Below are 24,049 nucleotides of genomic sequence, written 5' to 3'. Positions count from 1 at the left end.
AAATGTTGGGTTACAATTCCCAGAAGCCTTCAGACATCCTTCACAGTTACAGATGGGAATGAAATAACATAGGCAAGACTGGACAGAAAAGAGGACAGGGCTCATGGACCTTTAATAAATGTGGGGGAACAATAAGTTACACCTACTGAAGTTTCCTCTTTACTATAGGAACTCAAGTTTAGTTTTGGAAAAATAAATATTTATTATTTTTATTTATTTTATATTACAATTCCCTGGAGCCCTTAGATATCCTGCACAGTTACTGATGGGAATGAGACATCATAGGTGGGGCTGGATACAGAAGAGGGCACCTTTAATAGGTGGTAAGAAAGGACGACAAGCTACACCTGTGGAAATGTCCTCTTTTCCACAACTTTTAAAGACACAACAGCCTTGTCCTTTGTGCATGGTCTCTCTAATGCCATACTATTCACACTGACATAGAACTTTTATCACATGAGGGAAAATCAGGGGATCCAAAAGGCATTATCCAGGGAAGGTTGTGCGATCGCGACTAAGATTATCACACACTGTGATTAGAGAGAGCTTATCCCAGAAATAACCAGGGAATAACCAACAACAACTCATTCATGGGATTTCCATCATGAATGATTTGTTGCTGGTTATTCCCTGGTTATTCCTGGGATAAGGTCTCTCTAATCACGGTGTGTGTGATAATCTTAGCCATGATTGCGTGACTTTCTGTAGATAATGCATTTTGGATCCCCTGATTTCCCCTGTGTGATAAAGTCCATATTTGTGGTGTTCCTTAGTACATCATTGTCTACTTTGATGCAGTGGCCAAGAGTTTCACCAATTTAGTCAGAAGAATGCAGACTTGGTGATTATTTTTCATGCTTTCATAACCCTGAGAACGTACAGTTATTCCTCTCACATTTATCTGATAATATTTCACCATCAAAGGTTTACAAAAAGCTTGGTGATTCTATTTAGATGTGTTCATAATTTGAAGAAACTGTACATAATGCATAAAACATAAAATGTTGCTTCTTGAAAACAAACTAAAATGGAATTGTTAGATTTGGAGTCACATTTATTATCCCCGACTGTAATTTCCAGTGTAGTCCTAATAAGTTTTCGATGAACACAAATTTAACTCTTACTCTGAAAATACTTTTCTTTTCATTTGATTATTTTAAATGAGGCTGGCTAGATTTCTCTTATTTGAATGCTGTGGAAATTTTCCTATTCAAATTGGAAAGATCCACCTACTGCTGAGTGCTTATATTTTATCACTATGAGCGTAAAGAGGGAAATAAATACATTATCATTTGTGGAATGACGCATTAGTCTTTTTAGCTAAATGTTCTTGTGTAGGGAACATATTGTAAATTACATCTTCCTGAGGCATGATAAAATAGATAACTAAGGTGCCTTACAGACGGGCCTAAGCGGCGCCGTCGTTGCACCAGGAACGTGAGGGGTGGTGCTTCTGGGCGCGCCTTGCCCCTCGCGCGTATTCCGTACGGCAAGATGGCGGCGCCCTATACAGACGGGCGTGGCCATCTTGATGTAACGGACGCGCAGCGTCCGGACGTCTAAACCCGGAAGAGACGTCACGAGTGCGCGCTTTGGCATTGGGGCGGCTCTTCCGGGTTGCCGGAAGGAGTGCACTCCTTTTTTGCAGCGTGGAGGAGTCGCGCGGTTTGGCTGCTGCGGCTCCTCCGTGCTGCAACTGGCAGCGGCCCAAGACCGCCCCTTTTGGGTGGTCTGTAATGGGCCCAAGCTATCTCTTTTATGTACGATTATGTGAAGCAGCGGATGGTGCCTCACATATTTGGGGGTGTGGAATCTACTCCAGGTTAAGACTCACTTTTCAAGGAGATATCTAGGGTTCTAGGCTTATTTGGGGGATAAAATCCAGCACATTGGACAGCTCTTTTAAAGTTCAGACAATTGCCCAAAACAAATTCACCATGACATGGAAGATTTCAGATGCCACTAATTATACATAAAATGGAAAACATTTTTCCCTTTCAACAATGCACAATAGTGTGGGGTTCATAGAAACCAGTAACTAGTTTTCTTTTTGACTGTTTTCTTTCACTGACACTTTCATGTAAGCATTTTCTGACAAAAGAGAAATAGAAATTTATTTTAGGTTTATGTTTTAAAGACAATGCATAGTAATATAAATTAGTGATATTACAAAAGGTTGGAAATACCTGGCTTGGAGTCTGGATGTCTATCATGCCGTGCTCGGCTACACTGAAAATCAATTATAATTCTCACCTGCCACTTCTTGAAATCTTTTACCAACTTGATTTTTCAAAGAAGCACAAGGCCTCTCTTTGAAGCCTCTCTCCTTCCAGCTGGTGATGATGTTCATGACAGCACCCCTCAGTGCAAGAGAACAAAGACCATTGGAAATGTAGTTTTACAGGTTTAGAACAGACATATTGTGAACTACATCACTGTGCTGACTTTATTTCTCAGAGACTCTGCAGTACTATTTGAGATGATGGGTGTTGTCTGCATGGGCCAAAAGGCCCATTTATTTCTCCCTCATTTTGGCATTTTCCAGTTTAGATTATGCATGGTCCAAACCCTGGTTCTGGTGGACAGTCCAGACAATGTCCTTCATGTTCAGAACTGAAACATAACAAGGTTAATTTTTTTAAAAAAAAACACCCTAACTTTTGCTCCAGAACTTCTGAGAGGATCCAGAGTTCTCTGTTTCTGCATTGCAGTGGCTGTCTGGATGAGCATCCTACTGGGCTGCCTGGTGTGTCTGCTGCTGCAGCAGGTCACTCATTCTGAGGTCAAAATGAAGCACCCACCATATGACTTTCACTGGGCACCTCATTCTGACCCCAGAAGCAAGGGATCGGCTGTGGCAGCATACACAGCACATGGCCCAGTGGGACATCCATGCAGACAGCTGCAGGGGTGTGCAGAAGGAGGCCTGGAGTATCCTGAGCAGTGCAGATAAGGCAATGGAAACAAGAAGGTGATTTTTTGGATTAAAAAAAAAACTAACAAGACATGAGCTAGCAGTTGACTTCAGTCACTTTCAGTTGTCCTGACTAACTCTCCTGGACCTAAAAGGGCATAGGGCAAAATGATCACAAAACTACTCCCTCAAGATATTTTGGAGCATTTTGGTAGGGAAATGTAACTGTGTGGGGAAGGAGTGGACCTTCCATGGTCTCCTGGGAGCCAATACAACTCCTTGGTCCCCAACAATCTCTATCCCAGCTATAGAAGGAGCAAGATGATAGCTCATGTCCAGTGAAAACAATCTGATGTTTAACCACCAACTTCCAGAGATTGTGTTCCAATTCATAAAATCACATTAGTCAACCCATTTTGTCCTTTATTTGTAAAATACCTATAACATGGAATTTTAACTGAGGTAGTCCTGAATCTTTTTTACAGTACATAAAATGACAGTTTTCAATGGGAGATTTCTCTTACAGAAGGACATGTTATCAGATGGAATGTATACTCATTTTTAGAAGATCCACTGGATGCTAAAAAGGTGAGGAATCTGGAAAGCAGCATTTTCTTTTAATATATATATATATATATATATATAGTATATTCAAGAGTTAGCTTGATGTATTGCTTTGAGCATTGGACTATGACTCTGAGGGACAGGGTTTGAATCCTTGTTTGGCCATGGAAACCCAATGTGCCGCCTTTTGCACAGGTTAATGCCAAAGTACCCCAACGTTTCTGAAAACAATCCCCCTCTTGTGGGATATTCACAGGATTTAAACCCCATTTATCCATGGGATTTCGTTGCTTTGCCTCCCATGTGATAAACTCCTTTGTGTGATGATGTCTAAATTTGTTGTTAAAAAAAAAATTGCTATGTCAGAAACAGGAAATTTGCTAAATGTATGCTAAATAGGATAAATTCTGACATGAAACATTCTTGTGATGTGTGAGCTCATCCAGGTGACATCACAAACATATTTCATGTCATCTCACTCTCCAGAAAGTTCATTCTATAAAGATTTGAAGCCTATCAGTTCCTTTATCTGTTCTCTTTGGCTGCAGTTAAGGTTGGAAGACCATGACATGTGTCCATTGTTTTCTATTGATCATGAGAACGCAGTGTTAAGCAGAGAAGCAGCAGGCCAAAGAGTTAACCATCCTGTTGTAGGTTAAATACCAGGGGAAAACAATGACAAGCCATTTCTGAGTATTCCTTCCCTAAGAAAACCCCATAAATTCGTGGGTTTGCCGTAAGTTGACAGGCAAACTGAAGGAGCGTGCACAAACATACACATATATACACACACTGCTGTTTCCCCCATTAAACTCCTCCTTTTGCCTCTGCTAGAGTCTTGAAGACTGTTTGCCAGATTGTCAGGAAAAGTGGCTGATGGGAAGCTGTGGTGGTCATGCATGGGAGATAAATTGTCACAAATGAAAATTCTTCACAGACATCATGTAACAGCCTGTGATGGTCTTGAATGTGTTAGATTAACTATTAGACAGAATGCAGGGTTTATAAGCTGAGATTAATTTTTCACTCTGTACACAATCAGTACAGAGATAAGATGGTTCACATACTAATTGAAACTTTCATCCTTTTCTCTCCCATTTTCAATCCATGAGAGAGAAGGTGGAGGTGTTTTACTGTGACTGCTGTGTGTTAAAAGCTGTAGCTTTGCTACACCACACAGGTTCTTACCCAGTGTGAGAAAGGGTTCATGCACCTTGAAAACTTTGGGGCTTCTGGGGTGATTTGTTGTGTATTAGAAGCCTGCAGAACAAATGGAATAGTGTGATCGTTTCTCTATCTGCTGTACTCCATTTTCTGTGTTCCTCAGTTCCTTATACTGAATAACATATGTTACACCAGTGATTTGTTCTAGCCTTGAGCGTTTCCAAGTCTGGTTGATGAGGCCTGAATACAACAAGCCTCCAATTAAGGACCTTATCACATGTAAAAATAAAGTGACTTACCCCTGCCAGGATACACTCAGTTACGGGATGCAATCAGGAATTATCACAGGAAAAAATGCTGACAATGCTGCCGATGCAATTCCGGCTGCATCCAGGCTCCCAGACATGCTCAGCCACCCGATTTGCAAACATGGGATGTAGTCGCCTGGCAGCATCAGCAGCATTTTTCATGTGATAATTTCCCATTGCATCCTGTAAGCGACTGTATCCCAGCAGGGGTAAGTCGCTTTATTTTGGCATGTGATAAGATCCACAGACAAAGGGGTGAAACAGATTGACCAAATAAAGCAGTTTCCACTTGCTTTGAAGGTGAGGTATTTGGATGATGCATGCCTCCAAAGCTTATGGAAACTGGATTGAAGCTGCATTCCAGAGCTAAAAACCAGAACAAAAAGAAGTCAGGATATTCCAATTTATCCTGGAAAATGCACACCTTTGACCCTGTATATAAAAGACCTGACATGAAAAGAGTTCTGAAGGAGTGATCCATCCTAAATCTAAAGGGGCATATAAATGCACTGGCGTAGATGCACATTTAAAAAGAATGGAGCTAGTGTACCCAAGTCTGGGCGGCAATGCAAAAAAGTGAAAGTGTGACACCTCCAGTGGATATACAGTTGGCCCTTCTTCTAGGCGGGCTTGCCTTCCACGGCTTTGAGCTTACGTTGAAGGCAAGCCCCCACAGAAATAATGGGGTGCGTACTCATGCCGCGTGCCCTGTGCGCCACCATGAGCATGCACCCATTATTTTCTATGGGGCTTCAGCATACGACAGTCCAAGAGAGGGCATGGGATGAAGGGGAATGAAGGAAGCATGTTGGGGGGGGAGCATGTTCATGCTTTGCCAGTTTTTTACTGGTCACACTGATGCTTCAATGCCCTGTACTGATGGAAGTGCAACTGTGCGGCTGATCAAAAAGGAGGCCATCCAATGGGATTCCATATAGGCAGCAGGTAATAATTGGCAGTATGTTTATGAAATGGTGCACATGCATGGTGGGGAGACGACTAAAAAAATTACCCAGAGGTGCAGCTTGATGCCGTAACATGCAGTTGGGCCATGTGCATTTGGACTGCCTTGGGAGCAGCTGGTGCAGACAGCAGGGTTTCGACCTGCTTCCAGAAAATGCAGTTTTGAGCTGCTTTTTCCTGCCTGTCTGTTTTGCCCTTAGCATAGTTAAAGGCGCAGAGTAGACATTTCTTCTCATTTTCCACTCCATATCCTCACCACTTTCAAACTATATTGCATTGGCCATTTCCCAGACCTTGCATATGTTTTTTGTACAAAACATCCACTTCCACCTTAAAGAAACTGACCAGTATTTGTTTCATTGAAAATATTTGTATATAACTCTTCAGTTCAAAATTCCCATGGCAGTTTCCCAGAGTGTTGCTGGCAGGGTTCCATTATCATTGTAATGACCTAATTTGTTGAAAATAGTTTAGCTACATTAGGCATAGTATCTTACACTTATTCATAATCACTATTTTTGGTATCAGTTTTGTGGATTTTAGAACTTCCTTACAGCCACCAATTACCAAAACTTACTTACCTAGATTTGATTGATTCTTTCCCTCCCTGTAGCGTGTAAAGCAACAAATTTGTTGGCGAGCTCATTCCACCAAAATAGTTGACCTGTTCTACAATGAAGAAAAAAAACCTAGTGGTAACTGCTTCTATAGATTGTTCTGTCAGGTTAGTGATAGTTAGCTATTAGCATTGTCTTGGGATTTGGTCTGTTGAATGTACCATGCTAGTGTCACTTTATCTACCTGACTGAGCCCTATCACAGTTTTGCATGTTGGCACGAACCCCCTCAGTGTGAATTGAAGGATAGTATGGAAAATGGCAAATATGACCAGTTCTAGAGTTGAGGATAAACTTGGCAAAGTACCACCCAAAAGACTCCTTCCTACAATGATGGGCTAGGCCTCCTTGGCTGCTGCAGTCAGTTTTCCCTTTTCCACTGTGCCCATGATGTAGAGTTGCACTTCCAAGCAATGTACAGAAGAATTTTCTGTCACAGTCACCACACCACCATGGGCTGTACTGGTAACCAGTTTTTAAAATATGTTTGAATATCATCCAGGGAAATCCAAAGAGACTATCTGGCCTGCAGCAGCTTATAACTCACAGCAAACATGATGAATAATCCATTTTTATGAAGAAACAGAAGTTATATACCAGGGAAATATAAACTGTGTACATAAAGAAAGTAGTCTCAGGGACATAGCCAAGGGGGGGGGTCCTTGGGGTCTGGACCCCCCTCCATTAGAAAAATGAATGGTGTGTGCTGCTGCACCGCCGCACCCAAGCCCCATTATAATGGTGGCACTTAGTCTGGACCCCCCCCCCTTCCTAAAATCCTGGCTACCTCCCTGGTAGTCTTGTACATTGGTTCTTGATATTTTGTTGTTAAGATATCATTTTTTTTTAAAATGAATACTGCGATTTATTTGGCAGAGCAAGGAGAAGGTTTTTTTTTGGGGGGGGGAGGGTATTTCCCAGTATTCTGAGAGTTATATTCCCTAAAGTAAACTTTCCAGGCTCAACTATTTCACTAGATTTTTTCCTTGACATAACTCTGAGATTATCACATTAGGTCCTCTGCCGGGATAGACCCAGGATGTAACTTTCTTAAGATTGATTTTATCACATTCACCCATTGCCAGGGAGTATGCAGCCCATATGCAACCTGGGCTTCTCCACTCTTGTCCCACAACTTTTCAAGAATGGGAAAACCCCATTCTTGAAAAGCTTCAAGAAAAACCCAGTTTGCATATGGGCTGCATACTACCCAGCAATAGGTGAATGCTATAAAATCTGCCATAAGAAAGTTATATCCCAGGTCCACCCTGGCAGTGAAGCTAATGCAAAAATCTCCTTAAAGATTTCCCCACCTAGCTTTATTTCTGTTTAAAATTGATACATTTTAAATGTTTATTTCTTGGGCTCTTTTCACCCAAAGGGTCTGGCATTCACCCGATGGACACTACTTTGGTTATTTTGGCCAGCGCAGATTGTTTGAAATTTCTGAATCCACTGATATAATTTTGCCCTGTGATGTAAATGAAATGCCCTTCACAATAAAAGAAGGCAGCAAGTATATGGAGAAGAAGCAGAAGTTTGAGTATCCTTTAGTCCTTGACAGAGAAAGGTAGGATTCCACATCTATTGTTTTCTGTTAGATTGTAAGTCCATGGTTCTAATGAAATTTCCCTATAAGGCAAATAGGCCATCCCCTGCTTAGAAGGTTGCAGTAGATACAGTAATTGGTACTTACTCAGATTCACTTCTCTAATCAAAAAAGCATGGTAACATATAGTTCATTAAACTGAGTTCCGAGGGGAAGGGAGACAATATTAAGGAAGGCGAAAGGGATGGTGAAAATAGTCAAGCTGACATAGAGGAAACAAGGCAAACAGTGCAAGGACCCAACAGTGGGAGGCAAAAAAACTTGCACAGGCAGCAAGTAAAAGGGAACCATGGTCTGCGATGTCTCTACACTAATGCACAGAGCATGGGAAAGAAGCAAGATGAACTCGAACTCCTAGTACAACAAAGCAAATATGATATAATAGGCATCACTGAAACCTGGTGGGATGAGTATCATAATTGGAATGTGGAAATAGAGGGGTATAACCTTTTTAAGAGAAATAGGCCAGACAAGAAAGGAGGAGGAATAGCACTATATGTCAGAGATATTTACACCAGTGAAGAGATCCTGGACATCAATCATGGAAGCCAGGTGGAGAGCATCTGGATAAAAATTAAAGGGGAGGGAAACAACAAGGATGTTACGGTGGGAGTCTACTACAGACCCCCAAGTCAGACTGAGGAATTGGATGATATCTTTCTAGAACAGATGACCACACAGTCAGAAAAGAGAGATGTAGTAGTGATGGGCGACTTCAACTATCCTGATATTTGCTGGAAGTCAAACTCAGCCAAATCCTCAAGGTCTAGCAAATTCCTCACTTGCCTGGAAGACAATTCCATGGTCCAAAAGGTGGAAGAGGCAACAAGGGGGTCAGCTATTTTAGATCTGATCCTAACCAACAAGGATGACTTGGTTAATGGGGTGCAAGTGGTGGGATCATTAGGTGGAAGTGACCATGTTCTCCTGGAGTTTGTTATACAATGGAAAGGAGAAGCCAGGCATAGTCAGACATGCATTCTAGACTTTAGGAGAGCGGATTTCAGTAAACTTAGAGAAGTATTGAGGGCGATTCCATGGTCAGAAATACTAAAAGATAAAGCAGTTCAGGACAGATGGGACTTTCTCAAAAGGGAGATACTGAAGGCACAATTTCAAACAGTTCCAGTGAGAAAGAAAAATGGTGTCTCAAGAAACCAGGATGGATGACTAAGGAACTTTCAGCTGAGCTAAGTTTTAAACGGAGCATGTATAAGAAATGGAAAAAGGGGGAAATCACAAAAAAAGGAATTCAAAGAAATAGCAGGCATGTGTAGGGGTAAAGTCAGAAAAGCTAAAGCGCAGAATGAACTCAGGCTTGCTAGAGAGGTTAAGAACAATAAAAAGGACTTTTTTGGATATGTCCGCAGCAAAAGGAAGAAGAAGGAAACGGTAGGGCCACTGAGTGGAGAAGATGGCAAAATGCTAACAGAAGACAGAGAAAAGGCAGAATTACTCAACACCTTCTTTGCCTCAGTCTTCTCAGAAAAGGCAAAGGGTGCTCAACCTGAGGATAATGGAGCAGAGGACAGAATAGGGGAATTTCAGCCCAGAATAAGTAAAGAGATAGTAGAGGAACATCTTATTAATCTAAATGAATTTAAGTCTCCGGGACCAGATGAACTACATCCAAGGGTACTAAAAGAACTGGCAAATGTAATATCAGAGCCATTGGCAATAATCTTTGAAAACTCCTGGAAAACAGGAGAAATCCCAGCAGACTGGAGGAGGGCAAACGTTGTCCCCATCTTCAAAAAGGGGAAAAAAGAGGATCCCAACAATTATCGTCCAGTTAGTCTGACATCAATACCAGGAAAGATTCTGGAGCAGATCATTAAACAGAGAGTCTGTGAACATCTAGAAGGCAATGCCATCATCACAAAAAGTCAACATGGGTTTCAGAGAAACAAGTCATGCCAGACAAACCTAATCTCTTTCTTTGATAAAATTACCAGCTTGGTAGATGAAGGGAATGCTGTGGATATAGTATATCTTGATTTCACTAAGGCCTTTGACAAGGTTTCCCATGACATTCTTGCAAACAAGCTTGTAAAATGTGGGCTAGACAAAGGAACTGTTAAATGGATCTGTAATTGGTTGACCGGCCGAACCCAAAGGGTGCTCAACAATGGCTCCTTTTCATCCTGGAGAGAAGTGACCAGTGGGGTCCCACAGGGCTCTGTCCTGGGCCCAGTGCTATTCAACATCTTTATCAATGACCTGGATGACAGAATTGGGAGCATACTTACCAAATTTGCAGATGACACCAAATTAGGGGGAATAGCTAATACCCCAGAGGACAGGATCAAGATTCAAAATGACCTGAATAGACTAGAAAGCTGGGCCAAAGCTAGCAAAATGAAATTCAACATGGAGAAATGTAAGGTATTGCACTTAGGGTGGAAAAAATAAAATGCACAGATATAGGATGGGTGACACCTGGCTGAATGAAACTACGTGTGAAAGGGATCTAGGAGTCCAAGTAGACCACAAGTTGAACATGAGTGAACAGTGTGATGCGGCAGCTAAAAAGGCCAATGCTATTTTAGGCTGCATCAATAGAAGTATAGTGTCTAGATCAAGAGAAGTAATAGTGCCACTGTATTCTGCTTTGGTCAGACCCCACCTAGAATATTGTGTGCAGTTCTGGGTGCCACAATTCAGAAAGGACATTGAGAAACTGGAGCGTGTCCAAAGGAGGGCGACAAAAATGGTGAAGGGTCTGGAAACCATGCCCTATGAGGAACGACTTAGGGAGCTGGGGATGTTTAGCCTGGAGAAGAGAAGGTTAAGAGGTGATATGATAGCCCTGTTTAAATATTTGAAGTGATATCATGTTGAGGAGGGAGCAAGCTTATTTTTTGCTGCTCCAGAGAACAGGACCCAGAGCAATGGATGCAAGCTACAGGAAAAGAGATTCCACTTGAACATTAGGAGGAACTTCCTGACAGTAAGGGCTGTTCGACAGTGGAATGCACTCCCTCAGAGGGTGATAGAGTCTCCTTCCTTGGAGGTCTTTAAACAGAGGCTGGATGGCCATCTGTCAGGGATGCTTTGATTTGGATTTCCTGCATGGCAGGGGGTTGGACTGGATGGCCCTAGTGGTCGCTTCCAACTCTACGATTCTATGATTCTATGATTCTATGATTAGTGTTAAGGTGAATCTGCATTATGCAGATTTCACACAATACTATGAATGATATTTGTACAAGGAGGCCAAGCAACACAGCCCATCAGTGTTTGTATTATATCAAACTTGGGGTTGATTAAAAACCCAACAGTTATAGAATTATAGAGTTGGAAGAGACCACAAGGGCCATCAAGCCCAGTGCTCTGCCATGCAGAAATACAGAACTGAAGTACCCGCAAAAGATAACCATCCAGCCTCTGTTTAAAAACCTCCATAGAAGGAGATTCTAACACACTCTGAGAGCTACCCAAAGCAGCCATATGGAAACTGGATAACAGAGTTTTGGGGATGTGGAGAGGAGTAATATTTATCAGTCCTGGCAAGGAGATCACGGAAACAGTATGTGGGAGACACAGGGAGTAGACAAGTCTCTTTGTGCATACGGGGTGGGTGGGTGGGCTAGGCTTGGATTTGATATTTATAGTTGAGATCCTAGCCCCAGGGGTGCTAGGTTCTATCTTGCAATGTAACAAAGATCTGATGGTCTTCCCATGGAATCAACAAGGGGATTCTGGAATGACCGATGGCTTTAACTTTGGAGTAATGAAAACAGTTATTGGATTTAGGACAACCCCAGGATAGATGGACAGGGAAGTTGGCTGGGAACATGGCAGAGGATGAATAGGAAGTTTTGGCTTACTCACTTTTGCCTTTGTCTTCAGTATGAGAGGATATGCAGACAGCCAGGGGAAGGAGGACGGAGCAGTCAGCAAAGCCATTTAGTTTTTTTCTTGGCATTATCTGGGTTTTTCACATGTCTTTGGGTCTATTCACCTTTCCCTGTTTTTCAAAGGTTATCACGACCTCTCAAAACATGCCTGGCTATATGGAAACTCTCTCCAAGATTCAGGGGCACACTAGCTCCACCATGAACTTGGAGGACTGCCATGGCTCTCTGTATCTCCCTTAAAGAAATGGTTCAAAAATTGGCCAATCTCACCTCAGCAATTTCTGGAAAGTGCAGTTGGCCAGTTTAGGTTATTTTCAGTAGGTCCTCAGCCAGTCAGAGAGGTGCTTCTTTAAAAGCAGACACCCCACCCCAGCCTCAGTCTAAACAATCTTCATGAGAGGAGTTGCCTGAAAAAGTCAATTATGCCCCCAGAAGATCATGATTGGTCAACTTTTTGGAGAAAACAAATTTGAGAGGGGAACATGTGACCTACATATATGGGTTTTAGGATCCTCGTGGAGCTGATGCACTGCACCATTCCTCCTCCTGTTCTCCTGAATACACCTTCTGTAGGAGACATCTTTCTTTTTCTTTTGAATACAACTTCTATAGAAGACATCTTACTTTCAACACTCCCATGCATAGTGCTTAACAGAGCTTTAACAGTGTTACGTTTTAGCTTTAATTTCATTCATAATTCAAATAATTATAGCACTGAAAATTTCTCTTGCTTCCAGGCAGAACATTGTGTCCCCTGATCCCTGTTTTTCTTTTTAACAGATGGAAGACTTTAACCAGAACTACTTTATCTTTGAAAAAGCCTAGTCCATTACAGATTGAACATGATTACAAATTTTTCAAAGCCCTGGCTTCCCCAAAGGTACTAAGATTCATTTCTTGCTTTAGATCTCTTTGAATTTTGCAGACAAAATTAAGAAAATGAATACATTTGCACATACAGTAATATTAAATACCTGATTTAAATTCCCCACATTTGTGATTCAAGAGCAAAATTAATAATAAATTATAATAAAAGTTATTTCTACTCTGCCTCTCCAACAAGATCAAGGCAGCTCAGTGCATGTGAAATTTAAAATATCTTTCTGCTTAGTGGCCCATATTTTTAGCATTTATTTATTATTTATTTACTAAAATATTTATATCACACCTTTTATTCAAAGATCTTGGGGTGGCTTACAATAAATATATTGTTTACCATATTTGCATCAAAAAAATGTATGCCCCAAACGGACTCCAAAATTGTGAGTAGACTTATATATGGGACAATACGGTAATCCCCCTGCCAAGGCTGGGATCATGGCAAAAGCCAAGGAGGAAGGGAGAGAGAGATGGGGGAGCTGGAAGTTTTATTGCAGCATGATCCAACTACATACATTCCATTCTTTATCAAACTGTTCCTATCACCTCAATGTAAAGACAATTCTTATGCTAAACAGTGCTATGATGCTGATTTGCAATGAATAGTTTTTTTTAAAAAAATGTGAAGTTAGTGCTTTGCTACGTGATCAAACCTGCACTCAAAAAATTTGTGAAACATAAAATTTATGGAAAGTTATAAAGTTACAGAAATGAATCACTGTTAGTTCTTTGGCATTGTTTTCCTTTGCTTCATCCTTTAGATCCTTTCTTACATGTTCCTAAGTTTTACCCTTGACTTATCCATGGGGCTTATCAAAATTAATGATTTTGGCCCCCAAACCTGCCCTCGACTTATACATGTGGTCAACTTATGCACGAGTATATACAGTATTCACTTAGCATTCACATATACCAAAAAAACAGCTATGGATTTTACTGTTGTGTGAAAATATGCATGTTTTCACGTTACAGTATTTAGTTGCAAAGGGAACAGATCCTTTTCCTTGCAGTTCAACTAATCAGTTTTGCAGTGGAAGGAGTGGGGATGCCATATGCTTGGTTTCTCAATTTCACAATTATTGCAACTATAAATCCCTATACAGCTGAGGTCCAGACTATCTGAAAAATATATTCACATATGAGAGCCAGGGTTCTAAGATCTATAGGGAAATACTTAGTCTTGGGCCCAGCACTATCATAGATGTTTATCACACTATACTCTTAACAAGCTACTATTCCAGTGTGACTCCTCTAGCTGCCTCCTGCTGCATTCTGGGATTGGCAGTTTTAATGAGGAGTATTTAGAATTCTCAGGCAGAGAATTCTAAATACCCCTCCTTAAAACTGCAAATCCCAGAATGCAGCAGGAGGCAGCTAGAGGAGTCACACTGGAATAGTAGCTCGTTAAGAGTATAGTGTGATAAACACCAAAGGCTCACTTGGTGAGGACATAAGGGAGAGGTTTCTCCATAGCTGCTCCCACTCTCTGGAACTTTGGGGCTTTATTCCCCATTCGGGTGACCTTGCACAAGTCACAAGCTCTCAGCCTCAGGGGAAGGCAAGGGCAAACATCCTCTGAACAAATCTTGCCAAGAATATCCCATAATAGGTTTGCCTTAAGATTGCCATAAGTTGGAAATGACTTGAAGGCATACAACAACAACAACAACAACAAGATTTAAATAACAGCCTCAGTGGATAATGCTGAGGGAGAAAAGCATATAGGATTATGTGTGGGGAAGGTGGGAGAATGTGTGCATGCATGCCATGAATGCACAAGGGAGAAGAGTATGTGTTTGTGTGAGTGTGTGCGCAGCCTCCAGGCATTCAGCCAACAGCAGATACAGACCTGAGGGCTGTAAAATTAGTGCATTCTTGCTTTAGGGTAAAGCTTCCATGGATGCAGACAGAGGGCTCTTCTGGATTGTTGTAAAGGTGCATAAATTCTCTTGATACAAACTCCTTGTGTTTTGCCAGTTGTTGCCTGCAGTCTTTTGGGAGGCTGTTTGTAGTGATGCCTTCAGTCTGATATGTCTTGGAATTTAAAAGTCACTATAGTAAGCAGGTAATGCTGGCTAGATTCATCCCTGAGTTGCAATACAGATATGTAGGTTCAGTGCTTTCATTTCACACTGCTAAAATACCTGTTTTTCATAAAAACGTTACAGCCCAATTTGGATAGTCATAAAAAACAAGACTAGCTTTTCCCTCAGTTTGTAGATACAAGTTTATGTTCATATAACCCCAAGAGGATCAGTAATGGCCTAAAAGTTTTAATGCCAAAGCTAAATTGATAGCCTAAGTACTATAAATTTGGAAGGGGCTGATATTTCATTTTCTAGAACTGAAAATATGTTGACTATATTGTTTCTGTTTCACAGATTAACAAGCAGCCTCTGGAAAGTTTCAAATCTGGAAACAAAGATGCTGGTGTTGTATTTGGCTCTATACCTATATACCGGGTGAGTTTGGAGTAAGCTGCTTAAATGGAAGTTTGAGAAAGAAACATTAAAATTATGCAATTTTGGAAAAATAATCTCAGATTGTGAATTGCCACCATGTACTCAGTTTTAACTGCATTAGTTTATTTTTTAAAAAGAAACTGTATCCGGATTATTTCTTTTACATTTGTTTCCTCCTCTTAATACGAATCTTCTGGTAAAACTCATTTAAGATCACATGCATTCAATAGCTAGAAACCTGTGATGAGGCATTATTTATGGACCATAAACCATTCACATCCAGCACACAAATATAAAATCAGACTTACTCTACAAAAAAATAATGAGCTGCATTTAAAGCATAACATCATGTTTATTCAAAAGTCTCATTGGGTTAAATAGATTCTCAGGAAAGAGTGTATTACAGCCTTAGGGTCTGATCTTCTAAAGATTTAACAGGTACTAAGTCCTACTGAAATGTCTGAGGAAATATGTGTGGAAAAGAGCTGTAAGTGGCAAGTTCGATCTTGAATATATCATAGGAGTTTGTCACATGTGGACAAGCTGCAAAAATCCCATGCAGAAATGGGATTTAAAAACCAGAAAAAAACCACAAAAGTGGGTAGTTTTTCACACAATGAGGTTAAAGTGCCATTAACCCGAACAGAAAGTAGACAAAACCTGCCCCTTTTTACTTTCGGGATTTTCCAAAAGTAAAAAGGAGCGGGTTTTGTTTAGTTTCCATTTGGGTAAATGTTGTGTTAATTCTCATTAATGCTAACGTCATCTGAAAAACAACCCGTTTTTGTGGGGGGGGGGTCTACTTTCTGTTCAGGTTAACCTCAGACATTGTGTAAAAAACTATCACTTTTGCAGTGTCCCCCCCCCCCCAGTTTAAATACAGTTTCTGCATGGGATCCATCCTGTGTAATAAACTCCATACTTTAGTTTGTCTTCCCTGAAGTGAACCAGTTTTGCATTCTTCTCTGTCTGTACAGTTTTCCTCTTTACAGTTGTGTTTATTTCCCTATCCCTGCCCCCAGAAGACATTTGTGCCATCACGACAACCTCTCCTTGCTTTTCTTTTGGAGACTGGGCTGTCAATGATGAAGTCCCTTCTTCCAACATCACCTCTGTCATCCCTTGGGGAATGCCTGTCCCTCAGCTTCAGCCTCCAATCTGCAGCATGATAAGACGACCATGTGAACACAAGAAACCGCAACTCAGTAAGGGCTGCCTGTCATGGAAACAGGAGAGGAGGCAGTTTTCTCAGATTCCCTCTGCATCAACTGCCACACTATTCTGGAGTTTTTGCCAACTTTTCAAAGCAGATTTTCAGGGAGTGCAGGGAAGGGTTTGGAGAAAACAAACACCTCCCTTTCAATTTGTAGTATTCTATGAGTAGAACTCTGCTCATGAAACCACAGAAGCCAGCCCTACAATAGTATAATAAGGTTTATTCAGATACTGAGTACCAGTTAAATCACTTTGAATAGTTAAAAATGGAATGTAATTAGTTACTACTGTAATTATGATACCTGCTTTCATTTCTGTTCTGTCAGTGCTCCATTCTACTATCCTGTCCTTTTTTTACTGGCCTCCTGTGTTTATGATGGCACCATTCCCATCACTTTCTCCTCTTGTCTTGTTTCTCCCTGTCCAATACAGCTAAACAGCTTCTCCGTCCTATTTTCTCCAGAATCCCAGTCACACATCCATGTTTTTCCTTTCCCAGATTTTAGAATAGTAGGGTGGGCTGGGGACTTAAGCTATTATTCATGGCAGTGAATGTCCAGCCCAGTTGTTTGGCATTCCATGCAGAACCAATGACAGGAACATTTATCTCCTTCTTGGAAATAACTGGCATATGAAAATCCCACAAGAACCATGCTGGATCAAATAAAAGGCCTATCTAGTCCAGCATTTTGTCCCTACAGCAGGAAGCTCACAAACTACATCAGCTGGGAACTAGCTGAGATGGTGCTAGAGCCTTCTGTTGTGATTTCATAGGTAACTCACAGATGAAATAACAATCCACTGAGTTGAGAAAAAAAAAGTTTTCAGAGTTCTCCTTCTGAGTGAATGTCAGCCAGAGCTGATTAAAAGATGTTCTAGTCATTATGGTAAAAATCTGCAAAAGGTCCTGAATTGGCACTGCCCTGAGAGATGTTTCTAGTTGCCACATCTTAACATGCAACATAAACTCAATTGGTAAGGGACATGGCCCATGGGCTGTATATATTCCATCACACTGTTTTGCCCCATCACCACCACCACCAGTGCCCCTCTCGTCCATTAATTAATTTGAAGATGCAGTGACAAATTCAGCATTATTTTCTGTGTAAACAAGGGGCTAATGTAGTTTGTGAGCTTCCTGCTGTAGGGACAAAATGCTGGACTAGATAGGCCTTTTATTTGATCCAGCATGATTCTTGTGGGATTTTCATATGCCATTCTCCCATTGTCTGTGTTACACCCACAATATATGTGTTAAGTAAAGTGAACAATACTGGTATCATTTGCTGGATCCCTAGGCAAGTATCAGAGCTCTTTCTTGCATGGTCCCAAATGCAGGAGACATTGTATTACTCAGCTTTGAATGTACTCTTCAGTTTTCAGTTTAAAAATAACCCAAAAAAAACTACTGTAATACATTTTCTCCAGGCAATTTACAACACCCGACAGTCTTCCATTTCTAGTTTATTGGCCCAAGGAATTTGTGTTACACTTTCCATCAGAAAAACTATAAAACCTTCAAGGCTTTTGCTTCTGATATTCCCTACTGTATAGTCTGAAATCACAAATATATCACTTAAAGTCATGGGGAGCTTTAAATGAATGTAAATGGAGACAGCACCACATTTCAGTTGTTTTAGTTAGGTACAAACATGGGAAAATTGTGTTGTTTTAAACCATATTTCTTACTGATATGAAATTTGTAACCTTAGGATTTTTTTGTATTTAAAATAAATTGATATGGTAGATGTTATTATGCTCACCTCAGTTCTGTCAACATTAAGGTGATAGTGGTTATCCAGGTTTGGTTTCCTTTGAAGGAGGGCACTATGAAGTTTAATGGTATTTCATAGTGATACAAACAAACAGGCTGAGCTTATAAGATCCTTATCACACTTGCATGTGCTGTCTTACATATTGCCATGATGCTTGTGTTATTTTGTGAAAGTCCAGTGATAATAGTGTAATTGTTGCTATCAGTAATTGCTGCTCAGCCTGCTGCTTGGTTACTGCTCTCAAGGTGACCAAGTGCTGAGGGAGAAACTTCTCCATGGTGAAGATCTCTAAATCTTTTGTTGGAGCAGAGAGGGGTGCAGCCAGCATGTGAATAATGGGTTTAGACAGTGGCATCCTACACTGGCTTCAGGGGCAGGGCTAAAAGGACTCACCCTCACCTCCCTAAACAGTTTGGCTTTACGTGCATGTAAAGCCACGGCCAGCAGGGAGGAATGGTTGCCATGGGCCTCTCCCTCAATGTGCAGCAGGGAGGTGTGGGGTGCACTCAGCCCAGTGTTATCCCTCTTCTGGTATTCGTATTCTGGTGTAGTCCACACCCCCTGCACCCACCCACCCCCAGTGATGCTACTGGGTTTAGATAGGCCACGTGCAATGGACTGGAGACTGGTGTAGACAGGGGAAGGGAGATATTTTAACTACAGACACTGCTCCAAAGCAAAGGACTCTTTCTGAGAATCAACCACAAATATTCTTCCCCCTCCTTCCCCAGAGACATGTCTTCCACACTCAGCTTCAAGTGTCACTGTCACACATACACACTGTTTCTTCTGCTATCTCTTCTCTCAGCTTGTCTGACAAAAGAAACAGAAAGCAGCAGTGCAGCTCCAGTTTGCCAACCAAGCCCCAGCAGTGTTCACAAAGCTTAAGCAGGATCTCAAATTTGAAAGCTTTTTTTTTTTTTTGCCACCACTTCTTCTCCACTGCCATGTGCTCTAATACCTTGCTCCAGTCAGTCTGTAGAAAAATGGTGCCACTCTGAACCACAGAAATGGAGCTCTGCACACAAGCCTCGCAAAAGTTTCCTACCACTACTAGTGAAAGATGTGGCTAAAGGAGTGAGCTTGCGCAGATAGGTAAAGAGCAGGAGATGTCACCATACGAAGTGAGGCTTTGTGATGGTTTTAAGCAACCCTGAAAAGAATTTTCATACAGAATGGCTGGGGCAGCAGCACCAACTCAGCTGCAGGTGCACCAAGCCAAACAATCATGTACTGCTACTTTTACAAAGCAAGGAAGAACACAGTTTCAATTTTCAGCTGCTTTGCTTGAGGGAGGGGGTTCCCCATAGTTCATTAATACAATAATTAATTGTCTCAAAAATGGAGGAAAATTATTAGAATCTTGTGTCAAAAAGACAAATGGGTGCGTGAACAGATCAAGCCTGAAATCTCCCTGGAAGCCAAGATGATCAAGTTGAGGCTGTCGTACTCTGGATCCACCATGAGAAGGCATGACTCACTGAAAGAGACAACAATGCTAGGAAAGCTGGTGGGATGAAGAAAGTGAGGAAGACCACAAGCTAGATAGGTAGACTATTAGGGAGGTCACGGGGATGAATTTACAGAACCTAAGCAAAGCAACTGAGGATAGGGAGTTTTGGAGATGTCTCATCCACAGGGTGACCATGAGTTGGGATTGACTCAAACAACAAAAAAATGCTGTAACATGCCTTATGTATGAAATATTTCTTGCTGCATGGTGAACTGTTTTCAGCTCTGTTCTAGACAAATAACGTATAGAGGCAGTTGGCACTGGAGGATGCTGTCTTGAGGAAGTTGCAATATATTTTCTTTCAAGCCTTTTTCTTAAAGAAGAGGCTGGGGACAGGCATCAGGCACAACTCTCTTGTCTTGGGGATAATAGTTTAAATTGATTATCGCTATCAGCTGGGAACACTTCATTATTGCTACTATCCAGACATGACAAAGAGTGAGACCATTCCAAGAACAAAAATGATCAACATCTACAAAATTATTCACTCATTTGCTTCTAGATAATGGTAAATAGTTTTAGACTGCTTTAAGATAATAGTATTTTAAAATGCTTTTTATTGTGCATTGTTGAGACAGGGAAGAGGTTGGAATGAACTGATTCATGGATGGATGGATATATTATAGTACCCTAACACTTTCAGGGCAAGGTTTGTACATAACTACATAGCTGGTTGTTGATTGATTGAGCTATGTGCCACCTTTTTTTCCAAAGTGGGATCCAAGGTGGCATTACCTCAGAATCCTCTAGATTTCATTTATTAAGTGGTAGCCATCTATCATGAGTTACCCTGCTTTCAATTCAGAGAAAGCAGCCAACAGAGTGATATCTAGTTGCCAAAAACCCACCAATGTGCTGGCACGAAAGCAACCTGTTTTACTTAACTGTGGTCTCTGTACATCACACACAGAAATGTTGCTTACCAAGTTTACTGAAGAAAGTAGGTGGAGAACCATAGCATTAAAGAAAATGAAAACAGCAGAGCTATCTCAAAAACTGCATACAAGAGCATTAAGGTGGTAGTGCTGAACAAAAGTAGAAGGCTGTAACCAGATAACACACCCTTTTAGAAATATGACTGAAGCATCCATAGTTCTGGTAAAGTGACTGTGGAGATGCACCAGAAGGATGCACTCAACTGGCATTGTAAATAGACAGATGTAAATTCTTCTGAAGACCTTGAGGAAATGTTTCATCTCCAGGAGCATAAAAGGGAAAGCAGAAGATTAGACAAGAATGAGGTAAGTATTATGAGCAGTGAGATGAAGCTTTAATGAAGAACTTAAATATTTCTCCTATAACATAAGAAGAAAGAACAACAAATTTGAGCACCAACACAGCCAAAACCTGCTTGTGGAGCATAACTAGCAAAGGCAGTAAATTGAGCTTGTAAGATCTCTTGGTACAGGATTTATTAGCTCCAGATAAAATATGCTGAATTTTTTGGAGTTATGTCAGGACTGGATTCTTTATGCTGTTAACCTGAGAGCACCCATTTGACAGTGAAGAATCATGGAATTGAAATTCTCCCAACAAATCACATCATCCCCCAAGGGAAATTGGTAGAACATTCTGCTAGACTACCAAAGGAAGACAACAGAAGACAACAGAAACCAGAGTTGTCTGGGCCCCTGTGGAGCTCTGGGCAAGTAGTCCGTTCTTTCCCAATGAATTTTGGCAGTGACCTTGGTTAGTAATAGAAATCGGAGAAATATACTGTATAAAAAAATGGTCCAGGCCAAAAGCGAAGGAACAAATCTCCTTACACAGGTCTCCCATCCTACCTGGTGGCCTGGTAATCAGGAAAGTTATCTATTTGTATAGGACAGGAACAAGTTTATATATGGTTCTCCCAATGCTGAGAATAATGTTGACCTACCACAAACTATTGCTATGAAGCTGAAAATGGTAAAACTTTTTTAAAAACAAAAACAAAAAATAACCTGCAAATTAGGAATGTTCTCTGAAAATAATTTCAAGATGTATTCTTTAGTCTTGAAATACAAAAAAAAAAATGTTGCTATCTACATAATTCTTGATTTTTCTGAATTACTTATAAAAGGTCTTAAGTCCTCCAAATTTGAAAAGTATGACTACAAACGAGGACTCTGTCGACAGTATCAGCAGGCGAAGCAGAATACTGTATAGTACAGTAAGTTTATTATTTATTTATTTGTGTGGGATATGCATTAAGCCTAAGAGTGTGGGCCACATGAAGGGTATTTAGATTTGGGTTCCAGCCAACAGAAGTATATCTATTTAAATCTATATAACCCATCTTCTGAACTGGGCCTGGGCTACATTTTAGTTGAAGAGTGGACAAAGTGCACCCTCTCCAGATTTTGGAATGCGCCTTCCATGGGTCTCAGCCAGTATAGCCAATGATGAAGAATTCTGGAAGCTGTAGTTCAACATATCAAGAGCTGTGTGACTCCCCCCCCCCCCCGGCAGTTAAATCTGTTGGTTGAATGATCAATCCTTAAAGATTATTTTTTTAAAAAAAGAATATTAAATTTTGGATGAGTAGGGACAGCAAAAATGTTAATAATCCCTTAATATCCAAAATGTATTTAGCATTCTTATTTCAGCCAATGTATTTTCCAAAACTGAAACATTCTTAGAGTAGTTTTCACTTTTCACAGGGTGGGGAGGGAACTGATCATTCTACCAAACACTAATCCAATGTTGCAGAAAAATTATCCCAAAATAAATTTTTGATGTGTAAGAAAGTATTCTTATTCTATTGTTGCTCTCCTCAATTGCCAAATCAGAAACTGTGGGAAGGAGCTCCTTGCAATATATACAGCTTGGCTCCAGAGTATCTAATCATTGGGTTGCTTGACATTTTAAACACCATAAGTCAGTATATGCGGTCTTTTTTCTTTTGCAGCCATCACGTTTCATCAACAGAAGAGATGCAAAATCCAGCCAGACAAAATTCCCACCAACACAATTGCAAAAGCCATGAAACAAAGTGTGTTGCAATGGAACATTGTAAAAATAAAACCTAAACAACAAAGAAAAATCAATGTTATCCGTATCTCTGCATTGAAATTAAGTTTTCATTACTAGGACATGTAAACATCTAATTTCTACATTTCTTTATCCCTTGTTAAATATCATGTGTGACCAGCAAGGGACATATGGGCTGCCTTCAAGATTGGTATGTTTTACTAGCTTACAATGAAACATAATTAAGATGTGACGTATCTTAATTATGTCTTTGCCAATATACCTTCTCCTTTTGTGTCATGTCATTTTACATTGTAAACCTGAGGGCAGGGAACTGTCAAATTAGAAAACTGTAAACCATTCTGAGAGCCTTTATGGCTGAAGAGTGGGATATAAATACTCTAAATAAAATAAAAATAAATAAAATGTTGAAAAATCTTTACCTTTTGGTCCAGATTCTGCAGGCTAATCTGGAGCCCTCTCTAGCCATGCTAGGTGGCTGTTTACACATATGTCCTGCTGTGTCATGTGGCACTGCCGCCACTGGCACAAGTCGCTCCCTCTGATATCACAATGAGGTGTCCAGTTTGAGATTGACACTGGACACTTCATTTCTGACCTCAGAAGGAGAGACTCATGCCAGGGCAGCTCCAGGCAACACAATGGGATGCATGTGTAAACAGCTGCCCCATATCACTCCAAAGTGCAGAGGCAATGGGAGGGAGACCCATGCCAACTTCAAGGCCAGAATATTCCAGTATTCTGGACAGTGTAAATAAGCCCCCAGTATTCAAGAACTGCTTCACAACAACCAGCATAATATGAATACTTTTCATTATGTCACATGGGAGATGCTCATGCATGGGCACACTTGAATCAGTTTGGAGTGCCATTCCAATACATTGGGTTCTGTTTAGATGAGGGTCTCTGCTCCTGATTAGGCCACTGCTTTTGACACTCCCCAGAGGGAACTCTCATAGTAGTAATAATAATAATAATAATAATAATAATAATAATAATAATAATTTATTTATTTATAGCCCGCCCAAACACAAGGAATCCGAACCAGTCATATTCTCTCCCACACATACGTAGGGACAAATCTGCCCTTTTTCTTCTTCTACTTGCAGGTCTCCACACACACACACACACACCAAAAAACCTTCAGACTTCCATCCTAGGAAATTGGGCAGTGATGAGAGGAAAGTGCTTCCCTGGAGGAGAATCCATTTCCACTTCAGTACTCATACATACA

At 40.8% G+C, this 24,049-nt stretch overlaps 1 protein-coding gene across 1 annotated transcript in view; it reads left to right on the top strand.

The window, feature by feature from the left end:
- The window catches only part of WDR64 (WD repeat domain 64), a 105,234-nt gene extending 82,385 nt beyond the window's left edge, over positions 1-22,849 (top strand). The window contains 8 exon segments of the mRNA XM_042440396.1: positions 3,441-3,502; positions 6,527-6,601; positions 6,603-6,637; positions 7,911-8,099; positions 12,779-12,878; positions 15,259-15,339; positions 21,905-21,994; positions 22,733-22,849. Coding sequence (XP_042296330.1) covers positions 3,441-3,502; positions 6,527-6,601; positions 6,603-6,637; positions 7,911-8,099; positions 12,779-12,878; positions 15,259-15,339; positions 21,905-21,994; positions 22,733-22,810 — 710 coding nt within the window. The 3' untranslated portion in view covers positions 22,811-22,849.
- The last annotated feature ends 1,200 nt before the right edge of the window (positions 22,850-24,049 follow it).

Source organism: Sceloporus undulatus, chromosome 1, assembly GCF_019175285.1.
Source record: "Sceloporus undulatus isolate JIND9_A2432 ecotype Alabama chromosome 1, SceUnd_v1.1, whole genome shotgun sequence".
NCBI classification, from domain to species: domain Eukaryota; kingdom Metazoa; phylum Chordata; class Lepidosauria; order Squamata; family Phrynosomatidae; genus Sceloporus; species Sceloporus undulatus.
This window is presented reverse-complemented; position numbering and strand designations above follow the sequence as displayed.